Source organism: Perca fluviatilis, chromosome 19 (assembly GCF_010015445.1).
Source record: "Perca fluviatilis chromosome 19, GENO_Pfluv_1.0, whole genome shotgun sequence".
In the NCBI taxonomy this organism is placed as follows: domain Eukaryota; kingdom Metazoa; phylum Chordata; class Actinopteri; order Perciformes; family Percidae; genus Perca; species Perca fluviatilis.
This window is the reverse complement of record NC_053130.1, coordinates 17335676-17357827: the sequence shown is the minus strand read 5'-3', so window position 1 is coordinate 17357827 and position 22152 is coordinate 17335676. Positions and strand designations below refer to the sequence as shown.

Sequence of the window (22152 nt, the reverse complement as noted above, 5' to 3'; positions counted from 1 at the left end):
CATTGTCATTTTCATACAGCAAGGAGACCACTATCACCCCCTACAGCCTCGGAGACAGACAGGAGATCACACAGAAACACTTTAGTATTCCCTATAGACTTAATATTAAAAGTCTATGATATTTCCAAGAAGAAGTAGGCTACTATTATCTTGTAAAAATAACAACACCACAGTGTACAGAAATACAATACAAATACAAGTCCTGTATTCAAAATGTTACCAAAGTAAATGTACAAAAGTGTTGGCATCAAAATATACTTAAGTAGCCTACCAAAAGTACTAAATGTAAACTATGGCAGCCAGGCCAAAATATGTGGTAAGATGCTGAGATATAGGCGATGTGTATATACTTATCACCAATTGGTAGAAAATATGGAAGTGGGAGAGTCAAACTATGGGTGAGGTTCAATCCTCCGCAGTCCTTGTTGTTGTATACAGTGCACTGTTATTTGTGTGATAGAGGCTACACAGAGGGGCATATATTTAATGTAGTAATGAATTAGTCCCACAAGATGATGCTGTTTTGTTTTTATGTTGTTTTTAAGTGTTTGATTAATGTCCTGATAGTATGGGCAGCACATATAAAGGGAGAGAAACATAGCACAAATGTGATTTGAAAAACAGTGTAGATATAGTTAAATAATGATTTTTGTAGATAACAGCTTTATTAAGGGTGAGTCTGGTAGGTGTGACACTTCGGAAACATATCAACACTTAAACAAATAATGTACTCTGTGAAGGTTGTTTATTGTGCTATCCATGCTATCTATAGTCTCAAATAAGAAATATTAGTGTTTTAGCATTTTCAGATAAAAAACTAATACATTTAATTGTGACATTTCTTAATGTGTAGGCTACATCAATAATGAAGTGCTGTAAATGCTTATTTATTATTGTAGTTTTAACTGTTCCTCTTCTTTGTCTTTACCCTATTTGTTTAAGGTAGCACATTTGTAGTAACACCCATTCCCTGTCCATTAAACACCCAACCAGGAATACTGGTTTCACAATGAGAGTTGAGTACATAGCTAACATTCTGCCGCACACAGTGTCAGTCACACAGTTTCACTGAAGCTGTTGACTTCAGGAACAAATTTTCTCTGTGGAATACATAGTGCTGCATACTTTTTGTTGAGTCTTTTCTTCAGCTGTTGATCTCAACACATTTTATTAAGGGATTAACATATCGCTGCTGAGCTAAATCACCTGTGGATTTAAATTTTCTTCTCGTATCTGCTGGACATCTTTGTTTAACTCCTGGTAAAAGAAAAAGAAAATGTCCCGCCCTATCCCTCTGGACTTAGACAGATACAGCAGCTTGGAGAAATCTCGCCGCTCTACCAGTCGTAGCCAGTCCAGGTCCCAGTCCAGGTCCCAGGACATGCCCGGTGAAGTCCTCTGTGACTTCTGCACAACAAGGAAGCAGAAGGCTGAGAAGTCCTGCTTGGTGTGCCTGGCATCTTACTGCGAAACCCACCTGCAGACTCATTATGACTACCCTGCCCTGATGAAGCACAAGCTGGTCAAAGCTACAGGTCAGATGAGAGAGAAGATCTGTGCACAGCATGACAAGTTGCTGGAGGCTTTCTGTCGCACTGATGAGACATCCGTGTGTGTTTTGTGCATGATGGATGAACACAAACACCACGACATTGTCCCGGCTGGAACTGAGAGGACTGAGAAACAAGTGAGTGGTGAAAACAATCTCTCAATCTATACTTTTGGTAAATATTCTCAATGAGTGATTTGAAAGGTTATTTACAATTGTACAAGGCTGATATGAGCACTTTAATGTCTTTCCCTCAACAGAAACAACTTGGTACTACATTGAACAAATCTCAACAAAGGATTGACCAGAGAGTTAAAAAGTGGCAGGATCTGCGACAAGCTGTTGAATCAGTTAAAGTGAGTAAAAAAATCATCTCACTCAAGTTGAAACAGCAGGATGCTTTTGACTGCTTTTCCATCCATATTTGAACAAACTCCCTCTCTTTCTGATGTATCTCATCAGCACTCGGCTCAAACTGCCCAAGAGGAGAATGAGCGGATCTTCACTGAGCTTCTGCTTTCCATCGAGAGGAAGTACAATGAAGTCAAGGAGATGATCCGCTCGCACGAAAAGACCACTTTGACACGGGCTGAGATACTGCTAGACCGCTTGGAGGAAGAGATCACTCTGCTAAAGAAGAAACACACTGACCTCGAGAAGCTCTCACACACCGATGATCACATACATTTTCTGCAGGTGAGGCTGATCTGTACTGAGGACCTTGTATTGTGCAAAAATCAGGAGTCTTTTTCAGTCATATTATGCAATGTTTAGGCTCAACTCTATATCTGTCACCCTTTTACCAGGGCTGGCAGTCTCTGTCAGGCCCCTCAGGATATGAGGACCTCAACAACATAAGTGTTGCCCCCAATTACTCCTTTGATGCCACCAAGAGAGCCATCGCTTCACTGAAATTACAAGTAGAAGAAGTCAGCAAGATAGAAATGAGCAAAATCTCAGGAACAGGTGAACACGTTTGTCTTTTATCATCTAAAGTAGCATTGAGGCCTTGCAGTCTTCTGTTGCTTTTATTAAAGCTCATGCTGCCATGCGTTTTTATCTGCCTCTTAGTTAAAGATGTCTACATCACGCAAGAAAGTGAAACAAGGACAAAGAGGGACTCAATTTTGAGGGAACAACCAAAGACAAGAGAAGAACCAAAGACAAGGGAACAACCAAAGACGAGAGAAGATTTCCTGAAATGTGAGTTACAGAGAAGTGTGCCTTTAACCTGTTGTGAAACTTTTAGCGCCAAGTGAGCAAGGCTACTTCGCAGTTATATCAAACCCCACTCACATTCCAGCAAGTGAAATGTATTCTGTACTAACAAGGTTCAAAACAGGAGTCATGGTGACATGTAGCAGGACCATGTCCATCCCAAACAAAGGCATGACTACACTATGTGGTGAAACAATTGAACAGAGTGTCATAGAAGGTATGCTCCTTGCAGAACTGGTTTGGTGAAATGTAAGAGAGCAAACTTACAGCTCAGTATCACTTAAACAAACACAGGTGTTCCCGGTACTCCACCCGTGGAAAGCATTTTAACAAGCTTATGCTTGGGAGTTATAAATCAAAGGTATGCTAACCTTTGTTATTCCTAAACCTATTTTACCAACTTTATTTGTGTCCCCGAAGAGCTATTGGGTGTGCAGCAGGTATAAACACATAAAAGACACATAAATACATACAAGATATACACAAAGTCACGAGTAAGTCTGAAATACAGTAAAAACTGTAACACAACCGTTACAGTATGAGAACAAAGAAATACAAGTACTGAGCAAGGTGCATAGGAAGCACCGTCAAAGTAGCCTACACAGGGTAGGAAAAGTGCTTATCAGCCTTACAAAGTTGACACAATATAATCAACAACAATAATCGTCAACAACAACATCAGCATCCAATCATTACATCACCAACTCCTTTTGTCAGCATCTCTGACGTCCTCAACACTTCATCAACAGACTATGGAACAGTTCAGATAATGTGCACTGTTGAACTACCAATATCTTGTTGCTCATCTTCACAACTCTGTTTAGTGATGTTAAGATTACCGAACCAACAGAGAAGTGAAAAGGTCAGGACAGATTGTGTCACAAGTGTTTAGTGATTAATTTGCAACACGATGAAGCAAAAGAAAAGCAGAGAAACTTTTAATCTCAAAAGAGACAAATACCAAAACATATGATACCATTAAATAGGAAAACAGATTATCAACAATACAGAGAGAATTAATAATGACATTGTCCTGCATTGTTTAGACTCCTGCCAGTTGGTCCTGGAGGTCAACAGCGTCCATCGCAACCTTCATCTCACCGAGGGTAACCGAACAGCTACGATGAAGAATGAGCCTAAGAACTACCCTGACCACCCAGACCGATTCGACCACTGGCAGCAGGTGAGACATCACTGCCCAACAGGATGTCATTTTGTGTGCCTGAAAGAATAGCCAAATATATTATTGAAATTATCTGTATTGGGTTTTTGCACAGGTTTCCAAGCAATATTTACATTGTCAACATTTAGAATAGCCAAATATAGACTTAAGAGTAAAAGGGGACTTAACTGTCTGGGAACTTTCCCTTTGAATCACCCTCCTAAAGCAGCCCAAGTTTGTCAGACTTATTTCTAAAAAATTGTCAATTGAATCATGTACTTTTAATTTTTTTAATTTGTTGTTCTCCTCTCTCTTGTGTAAACTTAGTATCTTTTGTTGGTATTGATGGAGAAATTGCTATCCAAATCAGTCTTTTTGTATTTAGTCTAGTCTTTGAAGATATTCTTACAATAAAAATACATTCAGTTGAGTAAATTCTCATCTTAACAGCTGTTATAAGCCATGCATAAACTTAGTCTTTTAACCTCTAATTTCATCCATTTCATTGCAGGTCTTGTGCAGAGAGAGCTTGACTGATCGTTGTTACTGGGAGGTGGACTGGAGTGGGACAGAAATAGACATGGCTGTCACCTACAGGGGAATCAGACGTAAAGGAAACAGCAATGAATGCAGCCTGGGCTGGAACGACAAGTCCTGGAGTCTGTACTGCTCTGACTCCAAATTATCCTTTGTGCACAATAATAAGAGCAAAGATATTACTGCTCCAGTGCCATCTCGTATTGGCATCTACCTGGATCATGCAGCAGGAATACTTGCATTTTACAGTGTCTCAGATGGCATGCAGCTTCTGCACAGAGTCCAGACTGCATTCACACAGCCCCTCTACCCTGCATTCAGTGTGTGGGGCTTTGGTACTACTATCAGATTGTAAGATAGTTGCCATAGTGCAAGTAATTTACACAATATTCTCAATATTGTTGTAACATTTTTAAACCGGGTGTTTGATAATTCCTTTTGTTGCAGTTTTTGCTAAAAGTAATAATTTTCTCATGTATGAAAAATGTGTTGTTAAATGATCCTGTTAATCTGTTATTGTTTTGGGGCAATCTAGTCTACAAAATGTGTCAGTTCAATTGATTATTGTGTTTTTATTCACAATGCTCCATAATGCTTTTCTCTATTATGTTAAAGTTATATTACTGGTAGGCCTATGTTATAAATGAAATTAAATCACAGTTTCTAAAACCCCAACGTTTTTACTGATTTATTTGGCACTTTATATGGAGCTGTAGTTGCTGTTGTTTTTCACACTCAGTCTATTAGCCATCATAGCTCCATTAATATAGAAATACCCCTCTACTACTTGGATCCATTAGTGGTGAGGACTTGGAAAAAAAACTATGGCACTGCTTTGAGTTTTGTTTGCTAGAAGTGACAAATGTAAACAACTTGTTCAAAGTTGGGAAATCAACAGGATAATCAGGATTACATTTCAATCAATAATTACCAGACATTAAGGCATGCAGATATTACATCGCCATATTCCGGTCCTTATTAGGGGATACAGGTGTAGAGAGCCATGTTAAAGCTCCAGGGGGCAGCAGAAACAAGCTTTGGTGGACGGATCGCACACACACACACACACACACACACACACACACACACACACACACACACACACACACACACACACACACACACACACACACACACACACACACACACACGCGCGCACACAGTGAGAGAAGAAAAGGATCCATCAACCTATTTATGTCTGTGATCAACTGTAAGAGTAAAGAAAAAACAGAAGCGTCTTTTTGTATTAATTCATTTTGTACTTCCTTCATCTCAATCCTTGCTAGGAAACAGCTGGGTTCCGAGTTTACTTTGGTATACATCATTAAAATATCTTTGCTTTGGTCTCAAACTAATAGACCGGCAATGCCAATTGTGAAATGGTCTGTTGGTAAAACACTAATATCGTATTTTTTTTTTAAATGCATAAGTAAGCTTATATACACTGTAAAAGACGACAGACAATATAATGAAACTGCTTTTAGCGTCCCTATTTGTTTTCGACCTCGTCGACCCGCCCACTCGGTGCGCCACCAAACATAAATTCAACGTACACTGCCACTACAGGTTTTGGGGGGCGGAGTCAAACAGCTGGATACTCTGGAGTGTCTCGTGGCGGCGATGCAACGAGACCGTCAGCGTGTGAGAGCTACGAGCCTCCCCCTCTCCAATTCAAAGCAAGAAAAGGGCTAACGGGACCTCTGTAGTACGGAAAAGAAAAGACAGGATTTGATATAGAAATAAGGTTTCACCGTGTCCCGCGTGTGTGGAATAGTTTTGATATAACGGTAACGTTACCAGAGTTGTGGAGGACAGGTCGGCATACTCAGAGTAACCAACAAAACATAAAACTTGCTAGCTAAGACCGAAGGTGAGTATTCACAGATTTGCTTTTGATGTTTGTCATAGTTGCTTTGCTAAAAACGTGAAGGTGAACAGCTGTTAGTATGTGCCATATGCCACAATGGAAGTAGCTACTCAAACATGAGTTGTAAACGTAAACGTATGAGTAAATGTACGTGTGATATAAATGATTATAAAGGCAAGCCATCACCCTCATTAAACCAACCAGTAAAACAAAGTTAAAGTTTCTAAAACAGATGACTTTAACTGGCAAGGCTTGATGATGATTGCTTTCTGATTAATAGGTGAATGAGCCTGACCTAACTCACTTCCCTCCTCTCATTCACCAGGTAAAAGGACACATCTGTCGTTGCCAATGTCCCATGTAGCCTACTATCCTCCATCTTCAAGAAAATGAATCTGTCGGTGACAATGCAGATGTCATTCACACTCAGTTAAATGTTAGTACTACTTGAGCAGATATTGCTTGGCTGGCCGAAGAGGAAAAAGAAGAAAGGGGCTGCTCAAGGTGCTGGAAGATGTCTCTCTGGATGGTACTGCCTGTTAGCCTCCCAGTTCTGACCATCACTGGGATATGGGTTGTGTAAGTATTACATTTCTTTGACTTTCTTGTTATATATCACAGTCCACATAACAACCAAAAAGGAATATCATTATAATTAAAATGATATTTTGCAAATGATCTTTCACATAGAATACACATAGTTATACCCAGGCCATATTCTAACAAATTGCAAATCTGTTTATGTTGAAGAAACACATTTTGATACCTCAGCCTCTATTACCTCCAGGAGAGCAACACTGCATATTTACCCTGAATTCCTGGGAGCCATGGCGATTACATGTGGATTAACTTTCTCCAGAAAGGATCTGGGATTATCACCCCTCTTTTAATAGAGAGACTTGAGCAGATGTACTGGAGAAAAAAGAATGGTTACCTCCTGGTTATGTTTGGGCTGACAGCTCTCTTCTCTGCTCTGTTATTACTTTGGGAGGAGGAATGCTAACCCCAAGGGGAGAGAGACAGGTGGCCCAATTCCAGATTGTCGTAGTCTACATCTTTGATGAGTTGCATTGACAGTATGCAGTCTAATCAGATGCCAAAGCTGAGACCTTGCACACCAATCAGTGTTTGTGAACATCGCTGCTTCACAGTCCAAATCAGGAGTGTGTATTCAGGTGTACAGGGCTTTGCAGAAAAGACACGGTTGAGCTGTTAGTGTTGCTTCAGACCTATACTGAGTTAGAGATTGTGCAGGTGAAAATTGGTGCTAGCGTTGCACATTTATTTCTTATTTTGGCATTTTTTTCTGAGGTAGAAAGTTGATTTAAGATGCTAAATGCTACGGACTGTCATTCGCTTTAAACCCATTTCCTTCCTGTTACCTTGACAAGGACGCCTTGTTTCTAAGAGCAGTCAAGGGTCCTTTTCCAGACTAGTGGAATGTCAAAGGATGTGACATGTTGCGTAACTCCCTCTTTCACTCTGGGTGAATTGGTGGGAGTAAGGTAAATATTGGAAGGCGATAATATAGAGCGTAAGCAGAACTTTCACTCAGCATCTGGTGGCCATGCCCAGTGTACGAAAGGTCTGTGTGGAGGCAGAGGAAGGCTTGTGCCCACCCACAGTCTTGGCTTTGATTCTTTTGCTGACCTTTTGTGAGTTAAGCATTGTGTTTGAAACTTCAGTGTGGCTCCACTATACCTATAAGTAGTACTTCTTGTCGTTTAGATTGCTTTTGAGGTTTTCAGTTTTAAAATACTGTACGTTTTAGGTGCTACAGCAACCAGCCAGAGAAGAAACAGGACTAGCCTATACTTCCAAAATTAATTCATAGTTTGTGCATCACACCCTTCTCCACTGGTTTCTGATGTTAGTTTTGCACAGCTTTTGAGAATTTTCACTGTCCATATCAGATCCTTCTGTTAAAGTCCTTGTTTAATCCTAAATAAAAAACATGGTCTTTTTCACTTATATATTACTCACAGACATGCAATTACAGTTTACAGTTTACAACCACTGCTGAGCTTTGATAGTGGTCTAATTATGTAAACAAACCTATTATTACTTAGTCTACTCTGAGCACAGAATGCACTAGTTCAGTTCACATACCGCTAAATAAACCCACTTTATTTAGAATTGTCCCATAGCTGCATTGCTGGTATTCTAGTTTTGGAAGCTGACCAAATATAAAAAAAAGTGCCCTTAAAAGTTATGGAAAATGTAACAACTTCAGCTGGCTACAGTTTCTTTCCCTATATTTCTTTCTAATTAAGTCCCTTGATGATCATCTACAACAACTGTAGCTGCTTTTGTTTTTGTCAAGATGGTTGCATGTATTGGAGCTCTGGCAGCCTTCTACCTGACGGCCATATTCCACTCACACCAGTGGGTTTCCTCACTACATTATGCAAGAGTGGTGCTCTTCACAGACAATATGTCTGCCATCTGGCTTATATGACTTTCACATGGTGAGTCAAATAGCCTAATGCCAACCAATAACCAGCCAACCAAATGGTGCCACCCTCTGCAGCAGTCCGTCAATACCAGACATACATGTAGCGTTAGAAAACGAGAAGAACCAGTTGCAAAAATAATGACTTTTTAATTTATTCTGTCCTCTGCGTGCTTACACTTGAGACTTGTGAAGATAAGCAAGATGAGCCACAGATATATAATCCAAAATGTTGATTATCTAACAACAATTAGTGTTCTTGGATTGGCTTAAAATCTCTCAGAATAAGTGGTGAGATTGGCTGGCGTAGTAATGATTGTTGTTAAATTTTATCTTTTGTATGTAGGATTTTGTGGTATATCCCTATTAGTGTACAAGACAATGCAAACAGATGAAATTGTATGATATAACAAAATAGAATGTTAAACATAAGCTTTCATTGATGGGGAAGCATTTATACATTTAATGGATGGAAAAAAGTGTTTTAGTTGATCTGAGTGGGTCAGCGTGTGTTGTCGGACTCAGACTTTTGACCCTGGATTAGTTTAACAATGGGTGAATGTGTGTGAAACAGTAAACACATATTTATAATGTTTATTGGATTATAATATGGTTACTTCTTTATTAGGGTTGGGCATCGTTTAGATTTTAACGATTCTGATTCCAATTCCGATTGTTCCTTTCGATTCCGGTTCTTATCGATTCTCGATTCCAATTCTTTGAGTGGTGGAGTTGAAACGCGTAAGAGGAAAATAAGAGGAAAGTTTTATTTTGATTCAAAGGTGGGTTGCAGTTTGAAGGGGCTTTTTTAATGTAAAATAAAGCCACACTAGAGCACCGCTTACTGTGCTCCATGGCTGTAACACAACAAGTGCCTGGCCGCTACGGAAACCATAACTTGCGCATGTTAAATTTGGAACCCATGATCAGATTTGAAACCAAATCCTCCAAACGATTCCAATAAAGAAACGATTCCGATGGAATCATAATTTTTTAAATGATTCCAAGTAGGAATCGGTTCTCGATGCCCAACCCTATTCTTTATTGAGTACTGAATTATTACAGGACTATTAGAAACATATGCTGTAGTAAATATTGGCAGTGACTTCTTGCACTGATTTTTACAGTATGTACCCACAAAGATAACATAACTAACTATATAATTGTGTTATACTGTATGTATTTCACACTGATGTATATGTTCGTTTGAAGTACAAAACCTTTAACTCCTATTAGGATGTTCAGCTTTAAATTATGGCACTCTTATTGTATTGTTGAAATTATTTACACCAGACCTTTGTCACACATAATATATGTTTTGCTTCCAATAAGAGTGTGTGTCTGTGTGTCTGTGTGTCTGTGTGTCTGTGTGTCTGTGTGTCTGTGTGTCTGTGTGTCTGTGTGTGTCCTTCAAAGATCAGTTTGTGGAATCAGCCCTGAAAACATTCGTAATTGGTACTTACCCTCCTACTAAACTATGACTACTTTCACAAATTAGGACAAATGGTCTCTGTGGCTGACTCAGACTGTCTGTCTCTCCATCTTTTTCCGGCAGTTAAAAATATTATTTTGATCTCCAGCTTTAGTTTTATTTTGGGGTCAGTAATATTTAGGATATTGCATTGGCTGTTAGAGTTGTTTCCATATTGGAGATTCCTCCGAACCTGCCAAAAATGTTGATATCAGCAAGTACATGAGTGTATGCTCTGATCCGACATAATTAAGCCCTTTAACTGAGTTTATTCATGTTCTTTTCCGTTATATGATATATATAACTATATATATATATATATATATATAATATATATATATATATATATATATATATATATATATTATATATATATATATATATATATATATATATATATAGTTATATATATATATATATATATAACTATATATATATATATATATATATATATATATATAACTATATATATATATATATATATATATATATATATATATATATATATATATATATATATATATATATATATATATATATATATATATATATATATATATAACTATATATATATATATATATATATAACTATATATATATATATATATATAACTATATATATATAACTATATATATATATATATATATATAACTATATATATATATATATATATATATATATATATATATATATATATATATATATATATAACTATATATATATATAACTATATATATATATATATATATATATATAGTATATAACTATATATCATATATATATATATATATATATATATATATATAGATATATATATATATATATATATATGTATGTAAGTATATAGTATATATATATGGTGGCAGAAATATATATATGTATAGAAGAATATAATATACAGGTAGATATTTTTTAGGTACCACAGCCGTGGACACACCTATGAAGGAAAGCTGGAATAACATCTCTATAACAATGGCAGTGTAATGATCACAGCTCACACATCAAACAAACATAATCTCACAGTATGGTACGAACAATGGATAAATGATTAAATCGATGGAACTGGTGGTGATTATGAATGGGCATTCAATCACTATTTATTAGGTATGGAGGGACACATCACAAATAGTCAACAGCACCAATCCACAAACAAATGAAACTGCAGTGTATTAACATGGATCTAAACTGTGATTTAACGTTATTTTTCTCAATTCATGCACATTCATGCATGTTAGTGAGTAACTGACTATTCCTCTGAACCCCGGGTTTGTTTCTACCAGCAGAGATACTATTTGATAACACAGTGGTTCGACTCAGCAACCCCAAAAAACAAAAGAAAAGCCTGGTTGTGACCCCACAGCATGGCACTCTAACACAATATTCTTTATTTCTGTTACTGTACTGTGATGTAAAGACTGAAAATGTTCATTATATCACAAATTAAATATTTATTCCAGATATTCTAAGAATATATCCGATAATATTAATCAGTAATACTTCTGTTTGTTTTGGTTTTTAATCAAATGTTGCTAGTTGGGGATTTCCCAGCAAGATTTTGGTCGTACTGATACTTTCACAACTTTCATATGTGTGTCGTTTAACATTAACTTAGCTTTTTTTGTGTGTGCACGGTGCATGTATGTTTGATGTTCCAGGTTGTACAACCAGTCATGTGAAGAAGATCTGTATTTGCAGAGTGGGCCAACCTTGTGCTGCACGCTAGACAATGTACCTCTCATCAGGTTAGTGAGACTCCCACCCTGAACCTAACCTTCCCTCTCTCTGTCCCTTTTCTGTCTCTTTGTTTCTAGTGTTGTCTGGCGATTAAAAACAGGAACACTGTCCCATTGTTTTACATGACCCCTGTCGGCACATTGTTGATAAAAAAAGCGAGTTAGCTTGAAGGCTACGGTTCTCGTGTGTGTGTGTGTGTGTGTGTGTGTGTGTGTGTGTGTGTGTGTGTGTGTGTGTGTGTGTGTGTGTGTGTGTGTGTGTGTGTGTGTGTGTGTGTGTGTGTGTGTGTGTGTGTGTGTGTGTGTGTGTGTGTGTGTGTGTGTGTGTGTGTGTGTGTGTGTGTGTGTATTCTGAAAATAACTCGGGGCTGAAATATCCTGCCTGCCACGGTGGCAGTTCACAGGCAAAGCATGGGTCTGCAGTTTACCATGTAAACACACAGGCGTCGGCTTACATTTGGGAGGAAATCAAGACACTCCCGCTCTTTTGTTTGGCTTTTTGTCCCACTGAGCTTTTAACATCAAAGGCCAGTTGTGAAGTGTTAATACTTTAGTTTGTTTTTATCTAAACGCAATGAGCATGGTTATGTAACCAGAAATATTTAGTAGCCCTCAGACTATATGTGTAACTAAAGATTACCAGAGAAACTGAGAATCTGAAACTGTTGCATAGGTGATCTTTACTAATGCAGTGCTGCTGCTGCTGTTGTTGCTTAATCTACAGTTTAATGAAGTTGGAAGTGATGCACATTTTTCAGCTATATAATATGCTGTTGTAGTCAGTGAGTAGTTGACTGAAATTAAACTGTCAAATGAATCTAAACTCTGACTACCATCCAACTAAATACATCTGTGTGTGTGTGTGTGTGTGTGTGTGTGTGTGTGTGTGTGTGTGTGTGTGTGTGTGTGTGTGTGTGTGTGTGTGTGTGTGTGTGTGTGTGTGTGTGTGTGTGTGTGTGTGTGTGTGTGTGTGTGTGTGTGTGTGTGTGTGTGTGTGTGTGTGTGTGTGTGTGTGTGTGTGTGTGTGTGTGTGTGTGGTCAGCTGAGAAGGCTTTGGATTTGTAGGCATGTGGAGCTTGGGCATGGACAGCGTGCGACTGTCTCCTGTCTTTCCCTCCTACAAACATTTCCCATTGCTAGAGAGGAGGCAGTAGGTGAAAAGTCAAATGCTTGATGGGATGAGGAAGCGTGGAAACTCCCCCCCCCTCCCCCCACATTATTGCATGAGTAGAAATGCATCTCTAACAACATGCTATATTTAATATATACAACGTGGGAGGGCTGTTAGTGGTGCTGTTGCTGTGTACGTAGTGTGAGTAGGTTAGGTTGATTCACAGTATTTGTTTGATTTATGTCCGTAGTATTTATGTGTACTCTTTCTTGCAGTAAATGTGGGACTCTTCCTCCTGAGAGCTGCTTTTTCAGCCTAATCTGCAGCACAGGCTCATTCATGGGTAAGGCATCGCACGCACACACTCGCAATCATTGATATCATCTTCGATTATGGCTATAAGATAGTTTTTCATGTAAGTGAAGAAGTCACAACATTAGCTCTTCAACTAAGCATTATTTTGATTATTCATTAATCTGCTGATTATTTTCTCAATTGATCGTTTTGACTATAAAATGTAAGAACATAGTAAAAATTCCCTTCGCAATTCCCCAGAGGCCAAGGCGACATCTTCAAATTGCAAGTTTTGTTTTGACTAACAATCCAATACCCAAAGATATTCAGGTTACTATCATATAAAACAGAATTTTTGTTTTGTCTAAATTACTAAAATGATTAATCAACTAACAAAAGAGTTGCTGATAAATTCTGTTGATATACTAATAGTTTCAGTTCTATATTTGTAAATATGTTAAATGAATACATAAACACTGGATTGATGAATAAAAAAGGAATTATCACTTTTCTTTCATAAGATAATCATTATAATAAAATGTATTCCTCAAACTACATCAGCAGGATGGTACTAAATATAGTTGTTTTGACCAGCTTATGGTTTATGTTTAGGCTGCAGAGTAGCGTTAGTTTTGTTGTAAATGCTGGTCTTGTGCAAAACCTACAACCACACGGACTACAGACATATACATAAATGTACAAGAACACAGATTCATGGTGAGTGTGTGTGTTTTATAGGCACAAGGAAAATATGCTATATATAATGCATATATGCATGCATATGCATGATATAAAAGGAAAGGGAATGAGCTCCCATGTGTCTGTATGTTTTTTGTGAGTCTACATGTGCCAAACAATGTGGCATCCCAATCAACGTGTCAGTACTCTGGACACACTATGTTGTGGTGACACTGTTGTTACTTATTTGTTACTTACTGCGAATATATCGGCCTGGCTGATCTATCAGTCTTGCTCTAAACATTGTGCAACACAGTCTTTTGCATAAAGTAATCTGATCTGCCCTGACCTTGCGAAACATAAACTGTACATTGTGACATATCCTGCAAAACTGACGTTAAGCACACTTGTTCCCAAGCCATCAGTTTTATGACCGTCAGTTTCTGACAGGCATGTAACATCACGGCTACCTGTTTGAACCACATTTCTTAGGTTTAACTGCCTGCATTGTACATTATAACATAAATAGCGGTTGAAGTTTTGGCAGCAGGTAAACAAAATAACTGCACTATATTTAGATTTGAGTCAAGCTGCATTTACACCTCGATAAATCTGTGAGCACTTCTGCGGGTGGTTTGAGTGCTTCAATCTTCAGTCTTCAGTCTTGGTTGCATTTGCAGTTAGTAAAATTAGTTAATTAGTCTTGAGCATTGCACATGTTTACACCTATTGTAAGTTATTATGGCTCTACAAAAGTAGGTTAAGGTTTATGTGGCATGTAGCTTTACAAGAGGCCATTGTAAATAATCAGTGCTTAGCTTCTTAGCCTATTGATTTATGTCTTACTTTGTGCCTGCTACAGTTGGATCAAGGGTTCACTTCTATCTGGGATAACACGGACTCAATGAACTGTGTATTGCCTCATAATTATACTTCTCGTTTTTATCCCAGTTCCTATCTCTCTGCCAGTGTACACACACAATGTTTCAAAGACAATGCATGTATTCTTTCTCAGCATGCCTCCTGTGGGAGAGAATGCAGTCGGGTGTTTGGTTGAAACATATCTCCTTGTGGGGACAGCAGGGTTTATTTAACTGTGAGGTGTGGTGTGGCTGATGTGACTTTAGTAGGAATATGCCCTTAAACTGTTCGCCCACGTCTGTGTGAATGCAAATCAGTGTGTCTGTGCTTGTGACAGCATGGTTGTACATATGTCATAGTATGTCCATGTTTGTTAAACGGTACTGTAACATTGATGTGGTTGAGTCAAGACTACTTTCCCCCCTGGGCTTCCTGAGTTCAGAGAAAAGGAGTGAGATCCGGAGAGGGCGTTTGTGGAAGGTGACATTAAGCTGGGGCAGTGTTAGGGACACTGGCGTTATACTTGTTCCTATTGTTGAGCTGTCATGCAACAGGTTGTCCTGACCATCTGAGCCCAGGTGGAGGTCACCTATGTGGTAGGTCAGACATGCAACCTTTATTCTCTAAGAACCTGTGGCATGCATCCTCAAAGGAATATGCCAGAAAACAGCACTCAAAAATGTGCCTTCAGAGTGTACAAAATAAAAGCTAAACATGAAGGATTTCCTCGAAGAGAGTAATGGGGAAAATGTTTTTCCATGTCTTTAACCTTCAGACCTAGCTTACATCATTTTAGCCTAACCGCTAAATGTAAGTTCAAACATGCTCATTTATAATGATGAAAAAGTAATTTTATTAAAATAGGGGGAAACAACAGCCAGTCTGTAGCAGATAGACTGAGATATCTTATTGAAATGAACAGCAGTTTAATTTCTTGTCCCTTCAGCAATACAGTGTGTGCACCATTTTGGAAAAAAAAGGAGTAGGAAAAAAACAAAGACAAGATTGTTTTTCCGATCCCGGAGACACTGCTGTGTGTTTTTCCATGATTGTAACTGAAATCACTTTGCCAAGATGACAAATAATCACTCACAAGTTCTGGCTTGAGAATCTGTACAAAAATAATATTGATATACATTTTTATAACATTATATAATGATCTCTATTGCATTAGCTTCAGATAGATGTCTTCCTGTATTACATCTGTTGCATTGCTTATCTGTATGTAACAATGTTTATCTGTATGGTCCCTTTTAAATAAATAAATAATATTTATTGAATGATAAATCACACTGCATGTTAAATGTAGGGTCGTCATTTTTTTTAAAATCTTAATTATCTCTGATCTCAATTAATCCTATATTCCAAAAATCCATGCTAAAATATAATTTAACTGTAAAATAAAAAAAGACTGAAATGCTTTTCACATTTTAGTAAGACTTGAAAACTTAATATAATTGAGTTTACTTTATTCTAATAATATAAAGTCTATTTAGTGCACTTGTTTGGCAGTTAGAAGACATGAACTTAAACATGTCGTACCAACAGGAAATTACTCAAAACATCTCAACATTTTACATTTAACTATGTGACAGTAGTGTCCACATTGAGACGCTGGCTTAGAGCCAGACAGGCCACAGCATATCCAAACCCTGACTAGTGGAGACAAAGCTTGACATTGTTAAGTCCTGCACTGACATTTTTCTTTCCTCTCCGTGACCACGGTCTCCATTTTTATTCCCTTTTGGCAGCACAGACGTCTTAAAGCCTGCCTCTTGCGCATATGGTGACAGATTTAAGACAACAGTTTAGTCTCTGAGACAATGTATGGGCTTCAGGTCAAGACATGAGGGGCTCCTTGTCCCCTCTAATTCTCTCAGCCTCCTCTTGTCAACTCACCCCCTATGCCCAGTCAGCCCTCGTCAAGCACCAGCCCGTGAGGAGCTGACAAAGAGAAACCAGGCGGGGGGTCAGCTCCTCACAGCACCAACAATACCCCCAGTTACAGCCCATTAGCACATCAGCCGTCATCTGTCCCATATACTGTACTTGGTTTCCCTCGCCTTATAATCTTATGCAAGACTTAGACCAACCCCCATCCATTTAGCGCTACCACTTTCCTACTATTTCCTGCCTCTCATATTCCCACTTGTTGGGCAGAGAAATTCTTTGTGTGATTTATTTATTTATTTTTTAACCAGCTTCCAAGGAAGTCTTGTGTTTTTTGGCTATGTGAGGTGTGTGAGTGTTTGAATTAAATTGAAGCCAGCCAGCACTGAAATAATAACACACAATACCGACAGTGTGCAGGATACTTTTCCAGAGTAACTGTAATGCTACCTTTTCTACTTTTCTTTAGCGATTTTAATGTGTTAATAATCTGCTGGACAGTCATCAGAACCACCAAAAACTAATTAATCTTCTCTGTCTCTTTATGTCTCTCTCGTTCTGTAGTTATGGTGATTGTGCTGCTCCGCTATGCCCACGTCATTGAGAAGCACCAAAATTGTGTTCTCAACACGGCGAGTCTCTCCACAGGCTGGATCTGTGCTGCTGGACTCATCATGGTGGGCAACTTCCAGGTACGAGGATCCAGTTTACTTTCATCAAAGAGATAAAATGCAAAAAAACTAATAGCAGAAAATGAATACAACTTGACAAGGGAAATAAAAAAAATAAGTAAAAGTATCCCAAGTGTCTGCATGCATATCTATGAGATAGTTAAAAATGAATGTGCAACTATTTTAATAATTGATTCATCTGGAATTTTTCAGGCAAAAATGGCAAGAAATTCTCTGGCTCCAGTTTCTTCGATGTGAGGATTTGTTGCTTTTTGTGATCTTATATCATATTAAGTTGAATGTTTTTTTTAAAAGTTGAAAACGTGACTTACATGATACGCACATTGGCCTTTTTGACCTCCAAAATGCTCCTTCAGTTTTTGATACTATTTGTAAAATATATGCAGTGGTAAAAGCTTCTATTTTGAATGGAAACATGTTTCATTATAAAGTAGAATTCTGTCTTCTTGTCATTGTTCATTCTCTGCAGGTTTTCACTAGACAATGTATTGCCACCATGTAAGAATCCAACAGCTTTAAAGCTTTCAGTATCTTTTGGAAATATTTTATACTTTGATATGTTGGACACTTGGCCCTATGTCCTCTCCTCCCGAATAGCCATGCTTTATGTGCTTATGATTCATTGGTTTAAGATGGTTTGGTTGTTTAGGAGAAGTGACTACAGGGAGATTTTCACTTTCCTATATATTTGTCCTGCAACATCACATGTATGATTTACCATGTTGTCTGTTGTTGAAACATGAGTGGAGAGAGGATGGGACTGTGCGGATTCTGTATGTCAGGTGTGGGAGAAATGCAAACTTTCTAGTTTTCTGCGGCTGACTAGACATCTTAGTCAAACAATTTATGTCTGAAAGTTCACAGTGTGATGAGGAAGAAGAATCGTTAGAGGTATGCATTGGCAGTTTGTCTGAGAAGGCTGTTTTCACCTTCTTCTTGCTTCTCCTTCGGGGCCTCTGCTCTGCAGAACTAGGAGGAATTTTACAGGAAGAGCCAGGGGGAAGTGAGTCATCATGTCTGGCCATGCATGGAGAGGAGCTGGGCAGACAGGGTGTGTGTAGCAGAGGCCCCATCTATAACCAATCACAGGCCTCAACATAGCCACTTGTTCACAGATATTGCATCTCTTATAGTCTGGGACATTCCAGTGGGATGGAAATGGAGTTGGTGAATAAACTGTTTAAACCACATGACAGAATAGAAATTCTGCTGGCAAAATGCTACACAGACCTAAAACATTAGGACACAGCATCCCCAGGCTAACACTACAAACAAGTTGGAATTGAGGAAGAAAACAGCAGCCAAGATCTGATGAACCCACCATATCAAAGAGAAAGCACCAGTAACACAACACATAGCAACGTTCTGTGTGGTGGCAACTGCTTCAGTTTGTAGCTGTGTGTTACGTAAGGCTTTGGCAGCACCGTTGTGGTGTGGCCACTGGGGCTTTTTCCTGTCTGATGGTTTGGGCAGAGAAGCACATAAATAGATGATGGAAAAGCACATCACTGCCACACCATGAGAGTGGCATGGCTAGGTTGAAAGCTGCCTTCAGGAGGAGCAGAGAAATGACCAGAAAAGCTGTCTGGACTGCTAAACCTGCATGCTCATTTACAGATGATGCCGACTGTCAGCAGAGCCTTGTTGCCTTGTTGATGCTGTTTCAACTGCATCCAAAGGTCCTGTCAGCATCAAACATTCTTGATACCTGCAACTTACTGACGATTGCATCCCACTGGACAATATTTCAGCCATGTGGTACATGAAATCTGAGTGTCTCGACTAGAGACTCTCTAGTACCTAATTGTTACAATGAGTTGTATGTATATGTTTTTATTTAAATTAGATATAAATCAAATAGCTAAGTTTCAGATTTGGTTTAGTTTGGCTATTTCTCTTGTTTGCTCTCTCCCATATGATACCACTCTCATGTCTCATGTCATGTCTGTATGGTAAATATGAAGCCACAGCCATCTTTGCACAAAGACTGGAAACAAGGGGAAACAGCTAGCCTGGCTCTGTCCCGTGGTGAAAAAAACTTTTTACCAACACCTCTGAAACGTATTAATTAAAATGTTATCTTGTTTGTTTAGTCTGTACAAACACCCAAGTGTAAAAACAATGCGTTTTTGCGTATATGACATGACTACTGATGAAGTATGTTATAATGGGCGTTTTGTCTCTGAGGTAAAAGTAACGGTTATTATTAATGAATGTAATTGTTGAATTCTCTGTGACAATAAAAAGTTAGCGTTGTTGGCTTGTGCAGCAACTTTGTCAAAAAAAGCAAACAGATCCTCTTCAGATAAAATAGGCTAACCAAAAGCTAAACAATGCTTTCCTTTCTTTGAATAACATTGCATATTGTAATATTATAAAAGATTGGAATCATTGAGTCCTATGCAATAACTTTTTAATTTTAAGACCTTTAAGTAGTCATGGGTAAAAGTTGAATGCATTTAGCATGTGCATGATGATGGCGCAGGTGATAATGGCCCATAAGTAAGTAAATGTATTGAAGGCTTTTTATGCAGGATCCCCTTTTTGTACGTTGCCAAGCTGGTCCGTTAAGTGCTTTTGCAGTAGGAGGTAGTGGTGACACTTTCTGTTACAGATTTTGGCAGGCTTTTGGACCAGCAGTGTGTTGTAAACGTTTAGAAGTCAATAGAGTTTCACTTAATCTCATTTGTTTCAGTTTCCAGGAAGTGAAAAGTGAAAGAAAAGCTGGATGTAAGTTGGGCTTGTTCCCACATGTACATCCTCACACCCCTTATCACCCTTCACACTTTTAACTTTCTCCGTAGTATACAATCTTTCAAAATGCAGCACACATTACAAGTATTTATTTTAGATAGTTTATCAATGAGGCATGCACATATTCAAAATCCCTACACGGCACACACATTTACATGGACCGATAACGCAGAGGATCATGTCTAAGAATGACAATATAGGAGAACTGATAATTAAAATGTGACACCAAAATTTAAAAAAATATGACAGATGTAGGCACACACTCTAGTGACTTTAGCTGCAGAACATTTCAGCAGTGACAGATGAAGGCAGATGCTCAGAGATGTGTAATTTCTGGTAAACACATGCAGCCATAATGAGAGCTTCCCCCATATGGCTCTCCTGTTTCCTGCTGCCCAATTTCAGTTCACCTCACTGCTCTCATTATCCATCATTTTTCCATTGTCCTTACCTTTGCCTTTGTTGAGCACATGGTCCTTGCATACTGTATAAAGTGTGAAAACGTACATAAAGTAAAACAGCAAAGGTTTACTGCCATCAGGTAATGACTGCAATTAGTGATAGAATCTAGGACACAAGACACACACACACACACACACACACACACACACACACACACACACACACAGCAAATCCTCACAATTGAGAGCTGGAACTAGGTAATGTTTAGCATTTTTGCTTAAAAACATAATTTAAATCAAGTTGCCAAGAGTGTGTTTTTCAATTACTGAGTGTAGTGTGTAAAAGCTACAGGGGCGATGTAATATATAAGGAATAGGATGTTGTAACAGACACTTTACTATAATAGTACTAGACTAAGATAGTACTAGACGAATTCCCACTGTGAACAAAAATGTGGAAAATTTTTAATCCTTGCTGTGATTTATCTTTCATCTTTACCTCCAGCTCTGGAGATGTCACAGGCAGATCCAAGAAAAGACTTGTATTGCTGTGTAGGCTTTTACTATTGAATTGTCTGGAAATTTCACTTTGTCACTTTAGGGATTAGTCTACTGCACAAGAATGTTCAGTATGTACTTGCCTGGTCAATGGACAAATGGCTTAGAAGCCAAATCTAAATAACTTCTAGGCTATTACTCTAATGATCCCTAAAAGTTACGTGGAGCAGAGAAAGATTGTTATTCCAAACACAAGGTTTATACCATTCAGCATCTGCCAAGAAAAGCAATTATTTGTCATCTGTCTAAATTAGTCCGGGCCTAGATCTGTTTTTAGCTTTGGTCAATGCTCCATCTCTTATCTGTATCATTACATCTTGTGTGTGTGTGTGTGTGTGTGTGTGTGTGTGTGTGTGTGTGTGTGTGTGTGTGTGTGTGTGTGTGTGTGTGTGTGTGTGTGTGTGTGTGTGTGTGTGTGTGTGTGTGTGTGTGTGTGTGTGTGTGTGTCAGTGGGAGCTGTGGTCACATGCTCCTGAGCAGCTCTTTTGTGTATTGTTTCTTATGGTTCTTGTGACTAGCACCAAAAAGGATGTGCTCTGTGGTGTTCCTTGCTGCGGTCATCGTTTACTATATACCCCCTTTCGGTTTCACTTATTCTTTCTTGGCTCCTAACTAAAAGAAGTTCTAAGAGGCTTTGAACAAAGTATTATACAACCATGAATTATCAGACCCAACAGCTTGATGTAGAAGCTGTCTGATGCCCTCTTCTGATCGCTCCCATGTGGTGTTTTCTTTTTCAATAATGTCAGCTGCTAAACTGCAGGTTTTATGTTGTACTACATTTTAATGTAAACCCTGTTTTTCCCCCACCCTCTCCTTTCTTCTTCCTTTCTTTATATGACAGGTGGATAATGCCAAAGTTCTCCACTATGTCGGAGCAGGCATCGCCTTCCCCACTAGTATGCTGTTTGTGTGCTTGCAGT

The 22152-nt window shown here is 38.5% G+C and overlaps 2 protein-coding genes across 2 annotated transcripts in view; both read left to right on the top strand.

The window, feature by feature from the left end:
* Nucleotides 1–789: 789 nt before the first annotated feature.
* Nucleotides 790–5120, top strand: ftr14l (finTRIM family, member 14-like). Its single transcript, XM_039783359.1, has 7 exons — nucleotides 790–1687; nucleotides 1810–1905; nucleotides 2012–2245; nucleotides 2356–2515; nucleotides 2621–2752; nucleotides 3814–3950; nucleotides 4441–5120. The coding sequence occupies exons 1-7, from the start codon at nucleotides 1277–1279 to the stop codon at nucleotides 4819–4821; spliced, it is 1551 nt and encodes a 516-aa protein (XP_039639293.1). The 5' UTR covers nucleotides 790–1276; the 3' UTR covers nucleotides 4822–5120.
* A 929-nt stretch (nucleotides 5121–6049) lies between these two features.
* zgc:154058 (uncharacterized protein LOC795538 homolog) overlaps nucleotides 6050–22152 on the top strand; it is a 19150-nt gene continuing 3047 nt past the window's right edge. The window contains exons 1-6 of the mRNA XM_039784735.1: nucleotides 6050–6336; nucleotides 6659–6912; nucleotides 11913–11999; nucleotides 13377–13444; nucleotides 17389–17516; nucleotides 22074–22152. The exon at nucleotides 22074–22152 is cut by the window's right edge and continues 99 nt beyond it. Of these exons, the coding sequence (XP_039640669.1) occupies nucleotides 6848–6912; nucleotides 11913–11999; nucleotides 13377–13444; nucleotides 17389–17516; nucleotides 22074–22152 (427 nt within the window). The 5' untranslated portion in view covers nucleotides 6050–6336; nucleotides 6659–6847. The remainder of the gene's footprint in view (nucleotides 6337–6658; nucleotides 6913–11912; nucleotides 12000–13376; nucleotides 13445–17388; nucleotides 17517–22073) is intronic.

Coding starts and splice junctions, on each gene's coding strand:
- ftr14l (XM_039783359.1), top strand. CDS start 1,277: ATGTCCCGCCCTATCCCTCTGGACTTAGACAGATACAGCAGCTTGGAG. Junction 2,246..2,355: donor ATCACATACATTTTCTGCAG/GTGAGGCTGATC, acceptor CCCTTTTACCAG/GGCTGGCAGTCTCTGTCAGG. Junction 2,753..3,813: donor GAGAGAAGATTTCCTGAAAT/GTGAGTTACAGA, acceptor TGCATTGTTTAG/ACTCCTGCCAGTTGGTCCTG.